This window comes from Myotis davidii, unplaced genomic scaffold (assembly GCF_000327345.1).
Source record: "Myotis davidii unplaced genomic scaffold, ASM32734v1 scaffold64, whole genome shotgun sequence".
NCBI lineage: Eukaryota > Metazoa > Chordata > Mammalia > Chiroptera > Vespertilionidae > Myotis > Myotis davidii.
In genome coordinates this window covers 611,686-634,999 of record NW_006296226.1, presented here as the reverse complement: position 1 = coordinate 634,999, position 23,314 = coordinate 611,686, and the positions used below count along the sequence as shown (strand labels likewise).

The window sequence follows — 23,314 nt, the reverse complement described above, 5'->3', positions numbered from 1 at the left end:
CAGTTCCCTTCTGCAGGGCCCTCAGCCACTCCAGATCTCACCCCCACCTGTCACTTCGGATTTCACCTCAAGGGGAGGGTTCATCAGCATGAACTCCATCCACCCCAGGCATCTTCCACCTGCAAATGTGCCTGGAGAGCACTCCCCTCTCCTCCTCCCCTGCGGGTGGGGGTGGGGGGTTGTGGAGAGGGACCTCTTCACCTGCACAGCCATTGCTCTGGACCCACTGTGACTCTGCCTGTCAGTTGCCCTGGCGCTGCCATGCTCCTTCCCTCCAGTGTAACAAACGTGTCCCCATCACTGGCATTCTGCAGAAGTCTTCCCTCCACCTGCCTCTCAGGCAACCATCCCCCACCCTTGCCTGCTTCTTTCCACATCCTGACAGTCATCTCACCCCACTTGTCACAGCCACATGTCTCCACCGCTATCAGGGCCAATTCTGGCTTCTGCTCCCCTTCCCCCCTTCCACTCTGCAGCTGGTCACCACTGACGTCCAATCTTAAGACCTAGTGGCTCTCCCCATCCCTTTCTTATTCACGGGGCAAGAGATGGGGAGGGTGGCCAAGAGAGGAGGGTGATGGTGAGGGTGTTCAGTTCTCTGACATTTCTTCAGAGAGAGCGAGCCTAGAGTTTCAAAGACATTTTTCATCTACCAAACTGCATATTTTTACTTAGATATTTAAAAAAGCAATCTCAAGTTCCGAAAGAAAACGTGGCGTCGGTGCCAAAGCAGATCACTAACACTCGGTATCAACAGGAATATATTTGAATTTGAAAGGCTAGCTGCATCTGACAGCAGGCTCGGCTGCAGCAAGTTGGAGCGGGAGCGGGGGTGGGGAGAGGAGTCCTCAGTGAACCTTTATGAAGACAGGGCACAGGTGTTAAGTGGGGTGACCGTTCCCATCATGTGACATGTAGGCAGTCAGGGAAGGCTTCACATCAAAACTTATATTTGGTTCCTGGCCAGTGGCTCAGTGGTTAGAGCGTCAGCCTGTGGACTGAAGGGTCATGGGTTCGATTCCCAGTCAAGAGCACATACTTGGGTGGCAGGCTCTCCAGCCCTGGTGGGACCTTGTAGGGGAGGCAACCAATCAATGTGTCTCCTGTTGATGTCTCTCTCTCCCCCTCCTCCCTCCCTTCCACTCTCTAGAAATCAATGGGAAAAAAAATATCCTCAGGTGAGGATTTAAAAAAAGTTATATTGAGGCTGAGTCTTAAAGGGCAGATAACTTCCGGTGAAGAAAAGGAGTTTCACGCCGAGGCAGAGGGAACGGCATTGGCAGGACAGGGCATTTGGAAAAGAACAGACATTTTCAGGAGATGAGCATGATACTTTGAAGCGTCTTATGGATGGTCTCCTGGGATCCAATGCTGTCCCCATCACTCCCCTGGCCCTGAAATACAGATAACTGCAAGGAAAGGAGTGTATCTTAGCGTAATTTTCGTTAAGCTAAGGGCCAAGGGCTCACCCAGTGTATGAGGAACCGATTTCTCACATGCCTCCTGAAATCAAATGCGTGCTTTTCCATGGACAGAGGAAAGGATTCACAGTCAAGGTCATCTTCCCCCAGGGTTGTCAGGTGGGGGCAAAGCCTCACTACAGGAAGCTAAGGGCCCAGCAAGCTCCAGGGTCTTCGCGGGAGTCATTTCTCCCAGGGTGCACCTCTGCCCTCACTAGCTACGGGAAGACAGGTGTCGAGTCTCATTCGTTACACAGCAGAGAGCAGCAAATAGTTGCTCAAAAATGCTGGTTAAGTACTTGGGTAATGGGACCAGCATCCTGTGCTTTCTAAAGAACGGGGGGTTTCTATCCCCCCTCCTATTTCCACGGTGTACGTTCCTGATCGTGGTGGAGCTTGTCAGTTCATGTTCTTCCTGGGCACTCAGGTAGAGAAGACCACACCTTCATGGGTAGGTGGGCTGTGGGTCCAGGTCTAGCCCATGAAGCAAGACACGAAGTGATGGGTGCTGCTCCCTGGGTGAGGTATTTGAGTGGGTAGACCACCTGCAAGCTCTCAGCAATGACCCTGGGATTCACTAGTTGAGATGGTAGAACTTGGGATAAAGATGGAGTTTGGATCCCTGAATTGCCAGATGAAAGGGAGCCCCCCACTGACCCTCACTGGGAATATATAAGAATTAAATGAACCTTATTGCGCTAAGGTTTTGCTTTGTTGCAGCCCTACCATGACTAATATACATACCACTTCCTCTCCGTAAGACAGAGAGGGAGTATGGATTACACATGAACTCAATGAAAACATTGTCACCTTCACTTCTTTAGAAAAATATACAGAAGAAACTTCTCCACCTGCAGTTTCAGAAAAGGTGGTGTCCCTTGACCATTTGATAAGTTACTAAGATTGATTCTTGGTTGATCACTGTTTGCCTTGCTAACCAGGAAGCTCAGAGCCAAATATAACCTCATGGAGTGAGTTTTGCCAGTTCCCTGTTATCAATCACTTAGCTACTCAGTTCTCATTTCCCTGGGGTCCTGATTTATCTGTTCTCTCGTTGTGTTTTATATTCTCTAATAAGTAAAACTTTCTTTTGTGAAGGGGAAAAGGAGATGAGGAAGGACGAGAACCCAACTTCTGGATGAACTCAGAACAAATGATCCACGAGCCATTGTCTCCTAACACGAGGCCGACAGGGTAAGTCAGCTCGAGTCGAACAATCAGTGTTGTTGATATTGACTTACTCTTCTAGGTTTCATGACTATTAATTTTTCCTTTGCTTCATAACAGCGTAGCTCACAAAGTTAATGATGATAATTGCTGGTGCGGGATGCACAGAAAGATAGTTTGTGGCAGTGGGTGTAACTTGCAGTTAGTTTAAAATAGCTGTGCTCATGGATTCAGGGTCCCCAGATGACATTAATCATGGGCACTTCCTCCTTCTGAACTGTCATACACACTGATTCACAATTTTGATGGAAAACATTCCCTCCATAAAATTCCCCAGTTGATGATACATTACCTGATGCAAAAATAGGAACATTTTAAAATCCCAACTCACACCTCACCTTAGTTTTACCTTTGCTTTCCAGACCTGTGTAGATTCAGGGGCAATGCAACATCCTTTCTACATTTATCTGCCATCATATCTATCAATGATCTCCAACAGATGCACATAGACACATGTGAAAAAAATTCTTTATTAATTTCTCACATTTTATTACAAAATGTATGTTGCAAACAACTTGAATAACCTACTGTGTGTTTTTTGTTGTTTTTTTAAACCCTTGGCTTCAAGAACTCAGGATCTCCCTATCTTTCATCAAGTATTGGGAAACACTGATTATTGGAGCCAGTAGGTTCTCATTTTGCTATGTACTTTCTTCTCTCAAGCTCTGAAAAAAATGTCCTCTGTATAAATTAAACAAAAAAATGTTGTAAATTCTATGTCATTACAGTCAACAGAATTATAATAATGCATCCAAAATGTGCGGCCACAAAATATCAGGTATATGTTTGAAAAAAAGAAAAAAAATGACATTCTAGCCTTGTTACAAGGATAATGGTCCCATATTTTTATTAACAGGTTAGCAAAACAAAATCCAATGGATTACAGTATTTACATGTTATTTGAAAAATAAAGTAGTGATAAAAGCATGTCACAATTATTTTCTTTCTTTTTTTTTTCCTTTTTCTCTCTTTTCCTTTTTTTTCTTTTTTGTTTGTTTTATGGTAACCATTACAAACACCCAATCCAGGTATGGAACTGTTTAATACATTTGAAATGAGGCCAATTAAAAACAAATATGGACACAAAATGAAACCTCTGTTTAGATAGTTCACACTTTCCCCATTCTCTGGTTTCCACATGATGGCCCTCATCCCTAAAAAAAAAATATTAAGATAAATGCCCTACCAAAAAAAAAAGTCTTAACAGCAAGAAAATAAAGAACATGCTTTTCAAGTAAGCACTTATTCCACAAATGCAGTATCTTTCCATGGATTTTATTTGAAGCTATGTGGGACACTGTCATCTCTGCAATTCCCTTCCCTCTCTTCCCTCCCCCTCCCTAAACCCTTCCAAGTAAAAAAAAAAACAAAACAAAAACAAAAAACATGAAAACCAAAGGACTCACACACACACACACACACACACACACACACACACACACGAGCACACACACATCCAAGCACGCAAGCTCATAGGCTTCTAAAACCTAGGCTTCAAGGAAAGTTCTTTTCTACTCTTTGTAACGAAAACTCTCTGCTCACAATCAGAACATATTATAAATGTAGACTTAGATTTAGTCTAAGCCGCTCCCTCCTGAAAAAGCTAAGATGGGGAAACGGAGCAGCTGGCAGCTAGATTTAAACAAACAACAAAAAAGTAGTTCTCCAGGCTCCTTGTAGGATGGAAGTATTTCTTGTCCATTCTCACCAAAGGGATGGGATTCCCTTCCCCCCAAGTTAAATGAGAAACCGCCCCCCCAAAAAAAAACACACATTGCAAACAAAAGCAAAACACAGATTGGAAATCACACACAAAAGCCAGCCCATCCTAACAGAACGTATTTGTGTGAGACGGATAGTGTGATAATTTGACAAGCAACAAAAGGGTGAAGAGGACTCCCTCGTCTGGCCCACAAGCTGCATAGCTGTGCCAAAAAGTTTGGTTCTTTAGTTAAATTAAAAAAAAAAGTTAACTTCTTTGTTATTTCCATGTTTAAAATAAAAACATTCCTATTCACAAAAAAACCCTAAATCTCCCTTGCCCCAAATTAAAACAATATCAACACACACACACACACACAAAGAAAAACAATTTATATGAAAAACTGAATTGTGCTGTGTTTGTAACACTCAAGCTGATAGAAAAGGAACATGTGGCAAACGGAACTCCACAGTCACCGTAAAATTAGCTTGTATGAGTCTACCAAAGTCTAAATCATAGTTGAACACTAATAAACAGCTTACCTGGAATAAAGGATGACAACTCACAAACAGTTATCTAGTAATTAAAGTCTGTTTCTTTTTTTTGTTTTGTTTTTTACTAAAATAATTAAAAAAATCACAGTATTTTAAGAAATAAAACCCACGTGGGGATTTTAAGCACAATTTGTGTTCCTTTCTTTAAAACTCTTTTTTTTTTCTCCATTCACCATCTTGCCCAGCAGTTCTCTCTACATTTAACCACGACGACGACGACAGGTAGTACTGACAAATGCAGAGAATTCCCTTGGTTAAGTTTGAGGTACTAGGAAACAGGTGACTGTTTTATGCAAAGCAGTTTTTTTGTTTTCTGTTTTTGTTTTTTTTTCCCAAAGCGGCTGCAGTTAGGTCTTGAAAAAAGCTTAAGGTATGAAAACTAGAAAAACGCACGGAAAGTTGTGCGTCAGAAAATGTTGTTCCCCTAAGAAGTCTTCTACTGTCACGGAGCTTGTTTCCACACACTGTCCAAGACCACCACAGGCCACGCTGTGCCCGGGAGGCGCTGCGCATCCCGCCACGAGCGAAACTTCCACGCTGAAGATCCGGGAGGGAAGGTGTAGTGATGGAAAAGGAGCCACATATTCCAACCATTTAAATAACTTTAATTTACATACTCACTCACACAGGTACCAGTGCTTTGAAAATAGATTGTTCAGTCCGAAAAAGCAGCTTTGTTCCGTCTTCTCTTTTCTGTCCCCCACGTCTCAGCCCGAGCTGGCCCTCCCACTTTGCGTCACGGTTCAAGTAAGGTTGTGATCCAGAATTCCACCCCACGCTTATTCCTTTTCGGCCTCTGCATTCTCCAGGAGAGATCTGTCGGCAGCGACGACGCAGATGGCTACTGTCTCGTTCTTTAGGGAAAAGTCTATCCCGAGTGCCTCGTCGTCTTCCTTCTCCTCTATCGAGGGCATCTGAATACTGTCCTGCGCGCTCTCTTGTAGGTGGATTTCTTCTCTGCTCACCTGCGGGGCGTCGTTCAATGCCCTGGGAGGACATGGAAGGCAGAGACAGGTGAGTGTTTACTGTTTCCTAGTTAAATGAAAAAAGACTCACATCCTTAACAAAAGGCCTTGGGGTTTCCTTGGAACAAATGCCCGAAAGGATGACTAAATTGTGAGCGACTTATCCTTGCTACCTGTTGTGCTTAGGTCAAGTATTGCTGGTACTTAAACCTACAAAAAGGCCCATTATCATGCTATGGTTTGATTACATCATGCTTTGTTTCCAGATGAATATAATGGTTTTATGTTTCCCGCCTCTACTGGGAACAGAGAGAAGCTGTAAGTGGTCAGAGCAAATATTGTCTTATGCTCAAACTCCTCAGCGGAACCGGAAGCTAGGAGATTGGCTGTGTTTGTTAAGACTGAAAGAGCAGCCCGGTGTTAAAGAGTTAATGGACAGGTCCAGAAACAAATCATAGAGATAAACAAAAAGCAAAAACCCAAAGACCAAACCCATGTTTCGGGAAGCTGAGTGACAGTCTCTGAAGTTTAGGTGCTTCAGGTCTCAGGGGTACTTTCTGCTAAAAGCACCAACTTGTAGGTCCTGTAGCTGGTGGACTAAGAGGATAATTTTATCTTCAAGGATCTTACAGGTGTGCTCCCACCTACCTGGGAGCCAGGCAGAAGCTGGCTCTGTCCCCGAGGCAGAGCACTGGAGGCACCAAGAGGTGCGTGGGAATGTTCCAGGCCACTCAGGGAATGAGTCATCAGAGGCAGGAACAGAAGCCAGATCTTTTGACCCCGGTCCACGCTCTATCAGAGAACGCCACGCTAATGAGAGCTGAAGGGACACTGGCTGGAGAAAGCGCGACACTTGTACGCGAGGGCTTGAGTGGGATTTGTCATTGGTAGCGAAGGTGATTTTTTCAGTTGACTTGTGTCTGGGTCACCATTTACAACACGAACCGAAAAGGAGACACTAGTTCCTGACATCTGTCTCTCCTCCCAGGCCCGGATATGTGACACAGAGGGGTCCGGGTGTCGGCAGGGGAACAAAACCACCACCACGAAGAACCTGACCGCCCTGCCACCTCCCTCTGGGCCAAGGCGTCTGGGGATGGCTCAACTTACATGCCGTGTCTCAGCACATGCCGCTCCCACTCGGAGCCCTGGGAAAACGCCCGCCCGCAAAATTCACACGGAAAGCGCTTCTGAGCATTCATGGCAGCCCCGTGGTCAGCAAACCTCATCAGATCTGGAAGGAGAAAGCGGAGCAAGCGTTACCCGAGTGCTGCAGGAGGCGGTGGAAGAGGTAAGCCAGCGTTTAGGAGGAGACCTCCGTCCCTCCCTCGTCACACCCTTTGTGAGAGCTAGTTCCAGATCCCCTGTCCTTCTTCCCACCGGCTTTTCACCCGAGTGCACTTCTGGAATGGCTCTCAAGAACCGTCCCTGGCTCCCAGGCCCCACGCGTGCCCGTCCCCACCTCTCCAGCTGCTTCTGTCACAAACAACCTGGGTCATTCCCACGGCGCCTGAGCAGGTTGTCTATTAAATCTCCCCCGCCCGTGATGGCCTAGCAGTGCCTCACCGTTTAGCGTTATTCATTTTCTACTTGACACGAGTTTGCTCACTAAAAAGAATACAGGCTCCCGAAAGCATGGACCAGGTTACGCGTAGACCCGGGGGTTTCAATGCCTTCAGTGGGAATGCCGTCCTGACTCCCGACAGCGGTCACCTGTCACGGATGTCACCATCAACACCTCACGGGGCTCCGAGCACCGAATGCCTGAGGTGTGTGCTGGACCACGGGAGGCCGGCGTGTGTAAGCAGGCGTGACCTCGGCTAACGAGGGAGTCTGGCCAGCTGCCCAGCCCTTACTCCTCAAGCGGTGAAATCCGGGAAGGCGGGGACATGCAGACATTTGGACAGGTCTGCTGTAGACATCAAACGTGGACTGTCATTGTTTTTTCTCCTCTGATGCTGGGCACATGGTAGGGTCTGATAAGCGTGGGTTGGGCGGCTACTTGTTTACAAGCCACTCCTCCTGGCAACGTCCACGACAGGAACTTCTGTGACCTTTGTGGGATCGGAGTCCCAGCCCATGTGTCTGTCATGACACCATAGCGGGCCAAATTCTCCCGGGGGCTAGCACCAACCATCTCCCCAGATCTGATCCCTCGCTGCCTGTCCGTACAAGACGTTACAGCAGTGGTTCTCAACCTTCCTAATGCCGCGGCCCTTTAATACAGTTCCTCATGGTGAGGTGACCCCCAACCATAAAATTATTTTCGTTGCTACTTCATAACTGTAATTTTGCTACTGTTATGAATCGTCATGTAAATGTCTGATATGCAGGATGTATTTTCATTGTTACAAATTGAACATAATGAAAGCATAGTGATTAATCACAAAAACCATATGTAATTATATATGTGTTTTCTGATGGTCTTAGGCGACCCCTGTGAAAGGGTCATTCGACCCCCAAAGGGTCGCGACCCACAGGTTGAGAACCGCTGCGTTACAGGGAGCCGTCTCCTGGTTGAAAGCTCTGAGCTCATCAAACCGTAGGATGACGCTCACAGGGTAGGTATCTCTGTGCTGCCTTAATCCTCAGCACACAAGGCTATGTGAATAGGGCCAGTTTGAACAAAAGATGAAACATTTTTCTCACAAATTAAGAAGATCACCACACCAGCCATTAAAAATAATTGCACAGACTATCTCCCTTGATTCTTTTCGCTGGAAATGAGACAGCACCATCTGCTCGGCACATTAATTTCTTAGCAGGGATTATCTTGGGCAAGAAATCAACAGAATGCCTTCCTGACTCCTCCCAACTGCATAATGAGAGGGGGTGGGGCGGAGCCTGCCTGGGTTAATTTTGGTTTCTTCCTGCCTGGCTTCTTCTCTTTCAATTTCCCTCCGAGCTTTCTAGGCGGCACCTGCAGGCTGGCCAGCCAGCCCCCTCTCCAGTTCTGGTGTTGGAAAAGGACGAGGGCCCCCCTGAACTTGCCTGATACAAGTCTGCCCTGCCAACGAGGGGCAAGCTCCTGGCTCACGTGCCCTCTACCCCGAGGAACATGAAACCACTCATCTATTCTTTCCAAGGCTCCTCTGGTGCAGCCTCCCGAGGAGGCCAGTCATTACCTGTCACACAGCAAACAGCTCTCCAGCCGCTGGAGCTGCCGCACTAGAGCCACCACCCACTCTCCGCTCCTAGGAGACAGGCCGGCTGGCAAACACCCCCGGGCTATTGTGTGTCCTTTCTTCTCGCTGGCAAGAACCCATCTCCCTGGTGGGAAATCGATTAGAAGGAGACGAGACAAACTTGGGAGGGACAGGAAGGTTTAGGCTGATGATTTCCATGAACAGTACTGGAAGTCGCTCCTGTAAATCCGCCACCCAGGGGGAGAGACAGACACGCTTCCCTACCCTGAGACTTTCCCCATGTGATTAAGGCTCATGAATGGGAGGCTACCCTCCAGGAGACACGATCGGACACGACCAAGCTCTTTCCAGTCCAACCGAGCGGCTCTGAAGCTCCTGTGAGGGGGCGGCCACGCAGCACGAGCGGGAAATCTGCCTGGTGCCCACACATCCAACTGTCCCCTTTTCCCCCTTCTACTTGTCTGTGCTTTTACTTTGGAGGAGTCACCGGGGAGGCCTCACAGGGGCTCTTGCCTCTGTCATGCTTATCACCTCTAAATTCACGTGTGCTCGCTTTAAAGACTCAGAAGTTGTAGAACCTGGGGGAGGGAGGGCGGGGCCCAGGGCATCAGGAGGCACAGTAGTCCCTCTGTCAGAGGACCCCTTTCCAGGGAACTCGGGTGGCAGTGCACTGGTTCCAAGGAATCCGTCACCAAGAACATATACATGGGATGTTGAGCTTCTCAGATCACAGCCATTGTCCAAGCAAGAGGCGGAGGAGTCTGGCCCCTACTAACAGACGCTGTACCGTCACAAGGGCAATCAAACTACCCGGTGTGGACGCTTCCTCTGCCGTTTATTCTTCAGGTCACCATGGGCATGCTGGCACACCCTGGCTCGGAGTCCCTGCTGCCATCCTGGCCACAGGGGACTAAGGTGGGCTCCCACTTTGCAAACCTGTGGCCTCCTGCTACAGCGGCATGGTGGGGCGGGTGGGGTGGGGGTGGGAGCAGGTCAGGAAAAAAACCAGGAGAACCTCGGAGGGAAATCGTCACCAAATACTCTTCCTCGGGCTTGCAGGTTGACCAAAGAGGAAAAAACAAAGCTATTTTTGTAGAAGTGTACCTTAGAGTGAGACCCTAATGGCCACAGAATTGACAGAATTCAGGGTCAAGTTCCCTTCAGTAAACAGACCACTGTCCACAGAGTTGGGGAACAGGACGTCGTGTAAAAGGGATCTTGCCTTTGGAGCCAAAAGACGAAATTCGACCTCTAGTGTTGTGTTTTTTAAACTTTGCATGAACTCTTGCATTTCCTAGGCCTTTATTTCCCCGTTTGTAAAATGACAATAATACACCGACATGGCAGGGTTATCACTTTTTGGGGGTTACTACGTTTCAAGGACTGGTTTGTGTGTGATCTCACTGTGTCTTGGTGTTGTCTCACGGAAGCTTTACACAACCCTAGGAGGTAGGTGATATTATTATTACTGATGATGAATGCACAGGAGCTCCCCAGTCATATAGCTGTATTACCCAAACAGCTACTAGCAGAACTAAAGCCAGACCCAGGCAGGCCCACCGCAGACCCCTCTCCAAGGCATCTAGAAACCACCAGCACTGGGCCTGGCACATGATGATGCTCTTCAGTGGCAACTAGCACCACCCCTCCCAGCACTGCGGTGACATCTATGGTCTAGTTCTCAGGCTTGGTACCCGTGTGACTCTGATAAGTCTGCAGGAACTAAAGTAACAGATTTCAACCTATTTGCTCACATGTACTGTCTTGGGATTTCCACACTATTCTGTGTTGATCGATGTCGAGAACAACTCTAAATCACATACATGTCTGTCTGTAATTACATATACTTTCAACAAGCCTCATTTTGAAGATAATTATAGACTAAGAAGAAGTTGGAAAATAGTACAAAAATTCCATGAGACCTTCCCCCATGTCCCCTGTAAACACATGACTAAATGAAAACTACTGGTTTTGTCAAAACCAACGGCCAGGAGGTTAAGGGGAGGCCATGCTGAGGACTGAGAGAGGGGGCGCCCAGGATTCGTCTCGCAGCCTCCCCCACTCACAGCCTCAGCAGATGAGCCCTCAGCAGCAATTGCAAATCAGCGTCCCATTGGGAGTTCACTGATGTTCCCTGAGAGCTCTGGTGTCACCCGTCTTGCCATTGGCCGGTCCTTCTACTAAGACCCCAAGACACCCCTTCTCCTTGTTAAAAACAAATCACCACTCTACACTGTTAATAAACACATCAACCGCAGCGAGAGAGAAAATGCCTGTTTCCCATGGAGTTTCTACAGCTGGGACAGTTTACAGGCACGGCCCCTGACAGGGTTCTCGAGTCGGTCTGTTCTGCTGCTGAACTAAGGGATCGTTCCTCCTGCTACTCCTACAGCACCCCATCTCCCCATCTCCCCGTCTCCCCACGGACGCGCTGGCTGCCACTGGGGCTGCAGGGCGGGCGAGACTCACCTCTGTCCTCGGCCTTGCCCACGTCCTCCTCCTTGTCCTCGTCCTCGCTGCTGGAGCTCTCCAGCTTGCCCTTCATCTGCTCCAGCTGGTCCAGGTTGACCCGTCCGACCAGCTCGAAGTTCCGGCTCACCTGAAAGAGGCCAAGCGCATGATGGGAGAGGCCGCGGGCGGGCGGGGGCCATCTCTCCAGCACCCGTGCCCCGCCTGTCTTTGGAACTAGGACCAAACGACACCAGTGTTCGGTCCTACATCCCACGTGTTCAATGGGACTGTCGACATCAGGCCCCCCTTACTGAACTTGGTAAGAGAAGTGAGCTACCGTCGGCCAGAAAGCACAAGTATCATGAAGCTTGGCGAGTGGAGGCGGTGGCCAGCCAACAGTTTTTTCTTTGCCAATCCTCACTCGAGGACATTTTTTCCAGTGATTTTCAGACAGAGTGGAAGGGAGGGATGAGGCGGGGGAGGAACATTGAAGGGAGAGAGAGACACATATTGATTAGTTGCCTCCCGCCCTGCCAGGGATCAAATCCATGACCCTTCTGTCCTCCGGCTGGTGCTCTAACCACTGAGCCCCCGGCCAGGGCTGGGAAACCCTTTTTAGTTGAATTCAAAGCAGTGACTTTTGTAAACCACCCAGTTCTGGAGGCGAAGAGGCTCTAAGTATCTCGAGAACCGGCGGTGACAGTCGCAGCCTCTTCCCCACGGTCCTGCCACCTGCAGGGCTGCAGGCTGTCCCAGTGCAGGCCCGGCGACAGTGACTTCATTCCTAACTCACACGCTGACCAGGAGCCACAGGTTAGCACCAGACTCAGGTCAACACACAGCCATGGGCTACCCCTGTGGCAGGCGCTGGGCTCCCCCGTTGGAGGGAGGGACGGGGGCGGGATCCAGAGAGAAGGAGACCCAGTCCAGCCCCCAGAGGCTCACAGTGTACCAGGTAGTTGGGGAGGGAAGACAGACATCATTCACTAGATTCCAAGGCAGACGCCCAGAGCTGCTACACAGAGAGAGTAAGGAGGACGAGGAGAGGAGGATTTACAAGACAATCCCGAATGTGTCCCCTGGACCAGACTGGAACACAGATCCCTGAGCACCAGATGCCGGGCAGATGGGAACATTGCCATCAACTGTGACAAACGCGAGAGACTCGCAGCGTCAGGGCCAACACGCAGTCCTCTGACAGGCTCGACATCGTCCGACCACGCTCTGTAGGAGGGAGCATTTACGAGGAGGAAGAGCCCTCAGGAGAAAAGCTCTTTTGAAACCAGAGGAACAATACATGCACCTAACACAACGAGGAACCCGGGAAGGCAGTCACTTTGAAAACAACGAGACACGAGGGCGCAAGAGCGGTCTGCGTCCGTCTCAATGCTCAACACTCGAGGACGGCAAGTTGTTCTTCTCATTAAGAAAGTTGTAAAAATTAACAGACTAAAGTGAGGAGGAGGAGGAGGAGGAGGAGGAAGCTGTACTCAGAATCTTGATGTCTCCTTCCACCCATCTAATAAGAGTTCACAGCAACAGTCTCAAAGGCACTTTTGCTTGTGGCACCTTCCTAACCAGGGCTTTATCCACCAGGCCTCACGCCCATAGGCCTATGTGAAGTTTCACGAATTCATTTTTACAACATGAAGGGAGAGGGGGTAGGGCACAGGAGCAAGAGCCCTGAAGTCAGACAGACCTAAATTCAAGTCCAGGGTTTGCTGTCACTCAGACTCTGGGCAAGTTATTCAACATACATGTCCTCCTTTATTAAAGGGGGGGTCAGCACACCGTTCCCCCAAATGTCGCTTCCTGCCCCTTGCAGGGAATGTGGTCTTTTCCAATTTTGGCTTTTGGAAAAGGCGTATGATAAGCATTGTAAATGCATATTCATGAAGTTATGTTTAGCCACAAAGTCTGTATTTTAACCCAATAGCATTTATGACAAATATCTGAATAGAAGTTTGCTAGGTTGCCAGTTTTTAAGGGAAAGTAGGCAAGGTTCTAATCTGCCTAATTTTGAACTATGTGTAAAGAAACATCTTTTAAGTGACTAGTACTTAAAAGGCAGCCTTTTCTGGCCACCTTCAGGCAAGCCACCTGTGTGTGTAAGGGACATGAGGGGTGGCAAGATGCCAAGAAACAAAAATAGTGAAACCGAGAATGGCCAAAAGGAAATCCCGTATTGTTTAATCCAGGAAGTCTTCATTGGTTCCTTCATTCATTGGACAAGGACTTCCTGAGGGCCTACTGTGTGTCAGGCCCTGCACCAGGTACCAGAGCCCTGCCCCCCAAGGGCTCCAGTGACAGACCTGTCACCAAACCGAATGTCCCTTTTTGCTTTCCCGCCTCCACCTCCCTCTTTCTTTTCCCTTCACTGGGAAACTGTTAACATTTCAGATTCTGCACAATTTTGGAAGAGTGCAAGACATTTTCCTGGTCTGATATTCATCTGAGGCTGCCCCAGGATTCAGCTGTCCTGAAGATTTCTAAAATCTCTCCTAGGCAATTAAAAGATTTAAAAGGAAAAACATTTTTGTTATGTAATTACAATATTTTTTTAAAAAAACAAAAACTCTTGATCGTGTTGGGGTTCTAACTGTACTATAAGTCCCCCGGTCAGCCAGCCAGCCAATATTCATCTCACTGCACCAGACTCCTCGCTGCATTTCTGAGCCCATCTCTCACCTGGATTAATGCCACGTCCTCCCTCCCGTCATCCATTCTCACTCCTCTTGCATCTAATCTCTGGTGCCTTCTGAGTGATTTTTTAAAAATTTAAATCTGTTCATGTCAGTCTCCGCTTGCCCTGAGGATACAATCCTCATTTCTTACTGAGACTGTGTGGCGGGCAATCAGCGTACCCTGGCCCGCCCTCTCCCGGCTGCCTCCCCTTTGCTCCCATGGCCCTGAACTTGCTGAGCTTCCTGGGATCTGCCACGCTCTTGACCCTGTACACCCCCACGCCCCGCCCACGTGCCATTTCCCGTTTGGAATTCCAGCCTGTCTCTCCTTCACGCGGCAACTTCTGTCTTCCAGCCTCGCTTCAGAGTCGAACTCCTCCTTGGTTAAATATTCCCTTGGCTCTGCACTCCCACAGCACCCTACACTCGCCTTAGGTAATTCATCCCCCGCAGTAATTAATAGTTTATGGCCTTCACACTCCCCCCCTCCACCTCCCACCCAAACTGCTAACTCCTGGGGAACCTCTGCCTCTGACTCCCAGCGGGATCTCACCGACCCGGCCTGGCATACATATCCTCTGCATCAGTGGCATTCTTAATCACTATATAACGTTTCATTAGGGGATATGTTATAGTTTACTGTTCCCATGTGAGTTTACCTTTGGCTTTTCTGGCTTGTCACTATTACAAATGCAGTAATAGACCTTACGGTATGTAATCCTTTCTTTCCTGTTTAGCTTTAATTTTATAGGCTAAATTTGCTGAGGCGAAATCACAGGGTCAAAAATCAAAGAACTTGGACTTTATTGAAATTCCAATATATGTGTAAGTTGGTTTCTGGAAGGAGCATCCACGCCACCAGAGATGCTGGACCAGAGACTGGAGGGTATCTGACCACCTTTCTAACGGTACGGAGGACAAATTAGGGAAAGCCACCTTTTCCTCTGGAGATGATGGTAATTTATTACCTGTTTTCCAAAAGGCCCACAACGGAGGGAGAAAAAGAAGCGTAAGAGTTCATGATTTAGGAGCCTTTTGAAGGCAAAAGCCACACATGGCTTTGAAGGGTGGATTGTTCAAATACATAATCACTCAGACTATAAAACTATATGCAGCCCTGGCCAGTGTGGCTCAGTTGGCTGGAGCATCGTCCCGTACACCAAAGGGTGGTGGGCTCAATTCCCGGTCAGGGCACATACCCATGCTGCAGATTCAATTCTGGTTGGGGCGTGTACTGGAGGCAACCAATAGGTGTTTCTCTCTCTCTCTCTCTCTCTCACTCTCTCTCTCTTTCTTTCATTAATGAAAGGCATATCCTCAGGTGAGGGTTAAACAAAACTACACGCAGATCCTTATATCCTGTGAAAGTTATTTGTGAATGCCCCAAACCCCAAAGTCCCCTGTGAAGGCCACTAAGCCAGAGTCGTGGGGAAGTCTGCCATCCAACAGGAATGTGAGATAAGGGGCACTGACCAGCAAATGCTTCCCCCTGAAAGTTAACCTTGCACCGATGACCCTGCCAACCCTTCCACGCTCGCGCCGAGCGTCCAAGCGTCACAACTACATCTGTCCCTGCTTGTTGGTCTTTAGCCTCTCAGCCGACGGCTTAGGTCCGCCCCCAGCATAGGAAAGGAATTCCGTCCTGAGGCTTACTTCTCAGGGAGAGGCACCCCGTGATGTACAACTATTACCAAGGTGAGCATGCATTTTCATAGGGTGCTAGGCGGGCAAACCCAGTCTTACAGGGAAAACTGATAAACACCTGTTAACGGAAAAGCGCAACTGGACCCCCGTCTGCAGATCACTTAGCAGACGCGAAGTGGGGCAGCCGGTGGCGAGGAAAAACCTGCCTAATGTTCCCAGAGTTTCCTCCCGCTGACGCTGATGCAACAACTGGACCTTCAGAAAGGGACACCCAGCCAGGGTGTTCGCATCACCGAACACTCCATGTCCGTGTTAAGAAGAAAGGTCAAAGGGAATGTTTTATTTCCAGAGAACGTGACACCAGGGAACACGGGAAAACTGCCTCCCCAACCACAAGCCGAGGACGTGTCGTGCGCGCAGATTTCCAAGGACTCGCAGGCAGGCTGGCCGTCTTCGGGGAGGGCCAGGTGGGCACGTGTCTGAGGCTTTCAGGGCCCCACAGTCTCTGTCGCAACCACGCGACTGCTGTGCTAAACACCAAAATCCAAATTTTATGTCATTTCACATGTCACGAAATACTACTCTTGAGTTTTTTTTCCAGCCATTTAAAATGTCAAAACCCCTCTTAGCTGGCAGGCCACATAAAACCAGGTGGCGGCCGGATTTGGTCCAGGGCCAGAGTCTGCCACCCTGACTAAAAGAGCCGGGGGTTTAGCCAGCAGACCACGGCGCCACCTGAGACATCAGAATGGGGCGGAGGGAGAGAAAGCAGTGGGAGAAAGCTTCAGCAGGGTAGTGTCTCCCCAGTTCCTCACAGGAAGATGGCCAGAGGCGCAGTCAAAATCTTAAATTCCCAGGTAAGAGCATTTCCATCAGAGCGCTCGTAAAGCTTCTAGAAGGACGTTCTCAGGTTCCTTGGGAGGAGCGCTGGGCCAGCACATCTGCCCCCTGTTTTATGGGTAACTTTATCAAGCACTTAACATACTGGGCTGTTCTTTATTTAGCTTTCTATGCTCAGTGCGGAGTGCAAGGTCAGCCGTGTGGTTGACACTCAGTAAATGTTATTTCAATTTGCCAGTAACATAAACACTCATGGTAGATCGTAAAGCATAGAGAAGTTCATAATATTGCCTTAAGATGTGCGTCCCCACGATATAAATACGTTTGCTAATGAGAGAATAAAATTGGACGTTTTCTAAAAGATTTTGATTCAATTCCAACCAAACAGCTATTACGCGCTAAAAATTAATCCAGTAATTTTCTATGTATCATTTAACTCCTATAACCACTCTGCAAGATATGCCCGTTACCTTCCCTGTTTGTAGAGGAGGAAAACAGAACACAAGACAAGTGCGTGCTAAAGCCAGGGTTAGCACTCACGTCGTCAGGTGATAAAGCGCCCACTTCCCCATTATAATGCCAATCCTGTGGAGACATGTAAAATTATTTACCAAATAGTCAACGTGACCCAACAGGCGGAATACAAAGAAGAGAAAGTACTGTGCCGACAATGCTCTGTTGCAAAACTAGAGGGGACAGAGAAGTAGAATCTTTTGGGACTTTTTCTTCGGAAGAAAATGCTTTCTAAGAACAATAAGGATAAAGATGGTCAATTTCCCAGAAGGGTATGGAGCACAGAAGTCAAGAAGGCAACTGCTTGCTTTTGCGATCACTGGGTCAGAATCAGAACATGCTTTCCTGCCACACCCATGCTAGCAAAGCAGGCAGCATCAACTCGTGTTGAGAACCTCGGCAAAACTCCGGCCCCAAGTTCTCCCCGAGAGCCGAGTGCAAGGATCATTAAGAACGTCAGACCGCTCTGCTGTTGGCCAGCGGAGCCCTGGCCAGTCTCCCGGGCTGGGACTCAGAGGCAAAGATGCTGGTGCTGCCGCCACGTTCTGCTTCTTGGAACAAACAGAACACTTAACATTTCCTACTCGAAGAGTGATTTCATTGATTGATTGAGCAAACGGCGACTGGAGCCTTTACAGCATGCAGGGCACTAGATCAGACTTGGGAAGGAAAGCGAGGTAAGTAACGGGGTTTCCGACTTAAGAACAGTGCAGCCAGTGGCAAGACAGGGACTTGCTGAGAGTCAAGTGCAAGGTCAAGCAGCATGAACTAAAGGCCTCTATAGAGGAAGAAGGAAAGTCCTATGGACGCCTGGAAGCAGGAGCAATTACTTCTGATGGGAGAGGTTAGTGGATAGTTTCGAAGGAGATAGAGAACGTCGAACATCTGCTTGGGAAATATCATCTCAGGTTCTGCCTGGCAAGTCTCTCTGAAAAATGGCCTTGCCTCCTTTTCATCTACTGAATTCTCTCTTCCAAAATATATGAAGGAACGGGTCTAGAACTGATAAATCAAGAAGCAAGACTAACATGAGGGAAAACAGAGCTGGAATGACCTAATCTTCTAGAGAAACCTTTAGCTTGCAGAAATCCTTGGGGCTTGTAAAATTAAAGTTGCTAGTCCTATATAATAAAAGGGTAATATGCAAACTGACCCTAATGGCAGAATGACTGGGAATGACTGGTCACTATGACACACACTGACCACCAGGGGGCAGACCCTCAATGCAGGAGCTTCCCCCTGGTGGTCAGTGCGTTCCCACAGGGGAACTCTGCTCAGCCACAAGCCAGGCTGCCAGCTGCAAGTACAGCGGTGGTGGTGGGAGGCTCTCCCGCCTCCTCAGCAGCGCTAAGGATGTCTGACTGCAGCTTAGGCCTGCTCCCCACTGGCAAGTGGACATCCCCCGAGGGCTCCCAGAGGGATGGCTGACTGCCAGCTTAGGCCAAATCCCCCCGTCTCCCCTCCGGAGAGCGGGCCTAAGCCAGCAGGCGGACATCCCCTGAGGGGGTCCCACACTGCAAGAGGGCACAGGCTGGGCTGAGGGATCCCCCCTCCCCCCGAGTGCACAAATAATTTATGTGCACCGGGCCTTTAGTAATAAAATAAAATAAAAAAGTGGCCAAATGTGTGTTTATGATCTGGCGTTGGGCAAGGTGCTTCTTTTGTTTTGTTTCTTCTCTCATTTCCTTTGCTGGAAACAAACAAATGCTCTATATGACTTTTTTTTTTTTTTACAAATGCTCTTTTTTTTTTTTTTTTTTTTTTTTTTGCCGCTGTGGATTTCACTGGTCCAGAAAGCTGAACAGTTTTATTGGAATCACTAAACTGCTGGTGATTCCTCCTGAGCTTAGTGTTCTGCTGCTTTTGCCAAACTGGCGAAAAGGAAGAGATACGAGTTCCTTAGAGTTCAGCCGCCTGAGGCTCCATTTGTATAAAAAAATTAAAAACATTTCAAAGTAAATTAAATTAGTGACTGTGTATTGCCTGAATAGACTATCCTTCTAAATTTAATATACCGAACATGACAATTTTACGAGCAAACTAAGTTAGAGATAATATATTTTTATGTTCCTTAAAGTAGCAAAGAGACTTCAGAACCATAAAGAACACTAACAAGGTATTGAATAGAGTTAAACTTTCTTTAAAAAATGTGTTTTGTGGTGTTTTATTTTTTAAATGAGAGTGCAAGGATTGTGGGTTAGTTTTTGTTTTGTTTTGTGTTTTCATGACTTCAAGTTTCCTGGAGATGTTCCGTTTTAACTTTCACCAGCAAATGCTTCCCCCTGAAAGTTAACCTTGCACCGATGACCCTGCCAACCCTTCCACGCTCGCGCCGAGCGTCCAAGCTAATAAATGGCACTGTAGATATAGGACTTCATTGAGTGTGTGTGTGTGTGTGTGTGTGTGTGTGGGCGGTGTGTGTGTGTTTTCTCAAAGGGGGAGGGATGGAGGGAGGGAGAATGGAGGGGTTGAAATAATAGAATAATCTGTCTTTTAGGAAATCTAGTGAGATAAAAAAAATGACAGGAAATGGAGGATGAAAAAAAAAAGTAAAGATACTGCAGTGCTTACTTTAGACTCCAAGATAGTCCAAGTGCTTCCTTGTCCGCAAGCACAGAGAGAACGGTCTGGGAGACCAGGTTCTAGCCACCTGGAAAATGAGTGCTGGTTGGCTACCTCCCCTTGGCTTCCGGGGACAAACATGGCAGCGTCAGTCCGGCCACTTTAGAATTGGTTCTTAAAAGGAAGGCTGCATTTAATGCCTCCCCGTCCTGCTGTAACCAGTGTTAGGTCCCATGAACCATACAGTCTTTACAGACAGTCCAGGCAGAACGGACAACTCCATTTTTTCCATGTCCAGTTCTATGTCATCAAACCCTTTAGCTGAAAATACATCCTACAGTGTCTTTTAGTTTCCTCTGTGGGTTCTGTCCATCACATGAAATCAGCTAAAGCTACTCGTGGAACAGAGTCTTAAAGCTGAGGAAAAAGAACCAAACCTGAGCTTAGAACCTATTGCTAAGTCTCCTGCACATTTCTATTTTGGGCAGTTTACACGTTAACCTGGATCTCGGGCATCTTGCAGACTTATCTGTCCAGGATCGACTTTATGAAAGCGGCAGGAAATTAACATTTATTGAGAGCCTGTTATGTGCTAGGTCGTGGGAAACGTGCATCTTTTAGGTGTTGAGTTCTTTCCTTACTATAAAATTCATCTATTATATATTTTCTAAAATCACCTATTTTAAATGAACAGTTCGAGTTTCAGTGTTCAGGCACTTGTGCATCCTTCAACACAATCTGTTTAAGACCCCTCCTATCACTCTAAGAAGTTCCCTCACACCCTCTGCAAGGATTCCCTGCACCCTAACTCCAGCCCCAGCCAACCTCTGATCTGTTTCATCTCTAGTTTTGCCTTTACTGGGAATTTCATATAAATGGTGTCATACAATCTGAAGTCTTTTGTGTCTGGCTTTTGTACACTTAACATGATATTTTCAAGAATTATCCACATTGTTGCATGTGTCCATCCCTCATTTATTTTTATTGATAATCGGTATAATTCTACTGTGTGGATACACGTATGTGTCACATTTTATCAGTCAGCTTTATGTGGGAGGAGACTTGCTGGATCAGGTGATAAGTGTATGTTTAGCTTTTCAACAAACGCTCCAAATGCTCCCAAGTGGATGTGCCATTTTATACTCCAAACAGCCCTGGGTGAGATTATCTTTGTCATTTTAAATCAGTTATCTTCTTACTACTGAGTTGTAAAGGTTCTTTATATTTTTTAGTTAAAGTCCTTTGTTCCGTAACTACTTTGCAAATATTTGCTTCCCATCTGTTGCTTGCTTTTTCATTTTCTTAATGGTGTCTTCTGAAGAACAAATATTTAATTTTGATGACATCTAATTTATTGATTTTTTTCTTTTGCTGTCCAGAACTTTTGTATTGTATCTAAGAAAATGTTCCCTAACCAAAGGGAAATTTTCTACTCTTTTTCTATAAGTTTTATACTTTTAGCCCCTTCGTTGAGGTTTACAATACATTTTGCTTTACTTTTTGTGTTGGAAGTGAGGTTAAGGGTCAATGCTCATTATTTTGCATATGCAAGTCCAACTGTTCCAGCACTTTTTGTTGAAAAACTATCTCTTCCTTATTGCCTTAGCACTGGGATGCAAATCAATTGACCACATAGCCAAGGATTTATTTCTTCTGCACCACTGATCCAGACATCTATCCTTATGCCAAAACCACATGCTCTTGGTTACTGTAGCTTTATAGTAAGTTTTGGCATTAAGAAGAATGAGTCCTCCAATTTTGTTCTTCCTCCACACTGTTTAGGCTATTCTAGGTCCTTTGCATTTCCATATACATTTTATTTTCAGTTTATCAATTTCTACCAAAGGACAAAGCCTACTGAGATTTTGACAGAGAGTACATTGAATATGTAGATCAATTTGGGAAGAATTACCAATATTGAATCTAGTCCATGAATATGGTATATATTGCATTAACTTAGTTCTTTTATTTCTCTCACTGATATTTTGTAGTTTTCATTGTACAGCTTTCACAGGCCTTGTGTTAAAATTTATTAAGAATTTTATTCTTTTTGATATATTAGCAATGAAATTGACCTGTTTAAAATTTCATTTTCAGATTTTCCATCATCAGCATATAGAAATATCATTTATTTTTATTGATTGACCTTATATCTTGCAACTTCGCTAAACTCATTAATATTCTAGTAACTTTTAAGTGGATTACTTAGGATTTTCTATCTACAAAGACCACATTGTCTGTGAACAAAAACATTTTATTTTTCTCTCCAATTCTTATGCCTTTAATTTCTTGTTCTTGTCTTATGGTCCTTGACTTTTGTACCTAATTATTAGCAAACGTCTCTTCAGTACACCATACGCTCCTACACTCATTTCATGAATGCTGAAATCAGATTTTTGTATATCCTTCACCCTAACAAATGACTGTTTTTAATAGTGCATAAATGCCTGCCAGTCAAAAATTCTATTTCGGCAGCAGTGCTATCTTTGTTTATAAAATAGTGTTTGGATAATTATTTAAAACATGTGAACTGCATTTTGCACTTATCATTTAGAAAAGAAGGAACAAAAATGGGAAAAAGATAGTGCTGCCATCAGTAATAAGCAGGAGTCTCATAAACTTAATGGCAATTGAGACAAAGATGAAAATCATTAGCCGTGTGAAAGCAGCAATTCTGTGGCATCAATTAGGTGTTCGGCGGACTTAATAAGCTGGTCAACCACAAGCAGGAATAAAACTAAAGAACATAACTTGGCAACTGAACATATAACATCAAAGTCGTGTCTGAAACGCAAGGTCTAATCAGTGATTTTATCATACACGTTAGGTCTTCAGGAACGTAACTGCCTTGGTGACACGTACAACCACTGTTCTACTTGGACACACATCAGTTCACAGATACACTGAAGAACACAGTGGATCTCAAAATGTGGGAAACTTCCCCACCCCCATTTAAGAAATCCTATCCTATATAATCTATCTATACTAATAAAAGGGTAATATGCTACTTAGACCAGATAGACCAGACGTCTTCTGGACGTCCTTCCAGACAAAGCCATGGTGGCGAGGGCAGAGGTGGTTAGGGGCAATCAGTCCGCAGACAGGCAGAGGCAGTTAGGAGCCAGCAGTCCCAGATTGTGAGAGGGATGTCTGACTGCCGGTTTAGGCCCGATCCCTCAGTCGGACATCCCCCAAGGGGGTCCCATATTGGAGAGGATGTAGGCCGGGCTGAAGGACAACCCCCCCCCCTTCCCGTGCACAAATTTTGTGCACTGGGCCTCTAGTAAATAAGAAATAAGAAGATGTGAGGTGGCTACATAAATAAGATATATGAACATACATATGAGAGCTGGGTTTGAAATCAGTGAGTGATTTTCCATTGAGTTTGGGAGCAGAGATGCCCAGGAAGTTGGACTAAGAAAGGATATTAAAGTTTTTAAGTGAGGTAACTCAGGCTTTCTCTGCTTTCATGCTTAGGCAGATGCATTAGAAAATGAATGCAGAAAAGTTACCATAACAATCATTAAACTGTGGCTGGGCGATAAAGTTCAGCCTTCTCTCTCCAC

General features: G+C 46.6%; 1 protein-coding gene across 1 annotated transcript in view; it reads right to left on the bottom strand.

Annotated features, from left to right (window-relative positions):
* Window positions 1-3,517: 3,517 nt before the first annotated feature.
* ZNF462 (zinc finger protein 462) overlaps window positions 3,518-23,314 on the bottom strand; it is a 139,424-nt gene continuing 119,627 nt past the window's right edge. Inside the window, 3 exon segments of the mRNA XM_006771135.2 lie at window positions 3,518-5,930; window positions 7,019-7,142; window positions 11,524-11,653. Coding sequence (XP_006771198.1) covers window positions 5,723-5,930; window positions 7,019-7,142; window positions 11,524-11,653 — 462 coding nt within the window. The 3' untranslated portion in view covers window positions 3,518-5,722.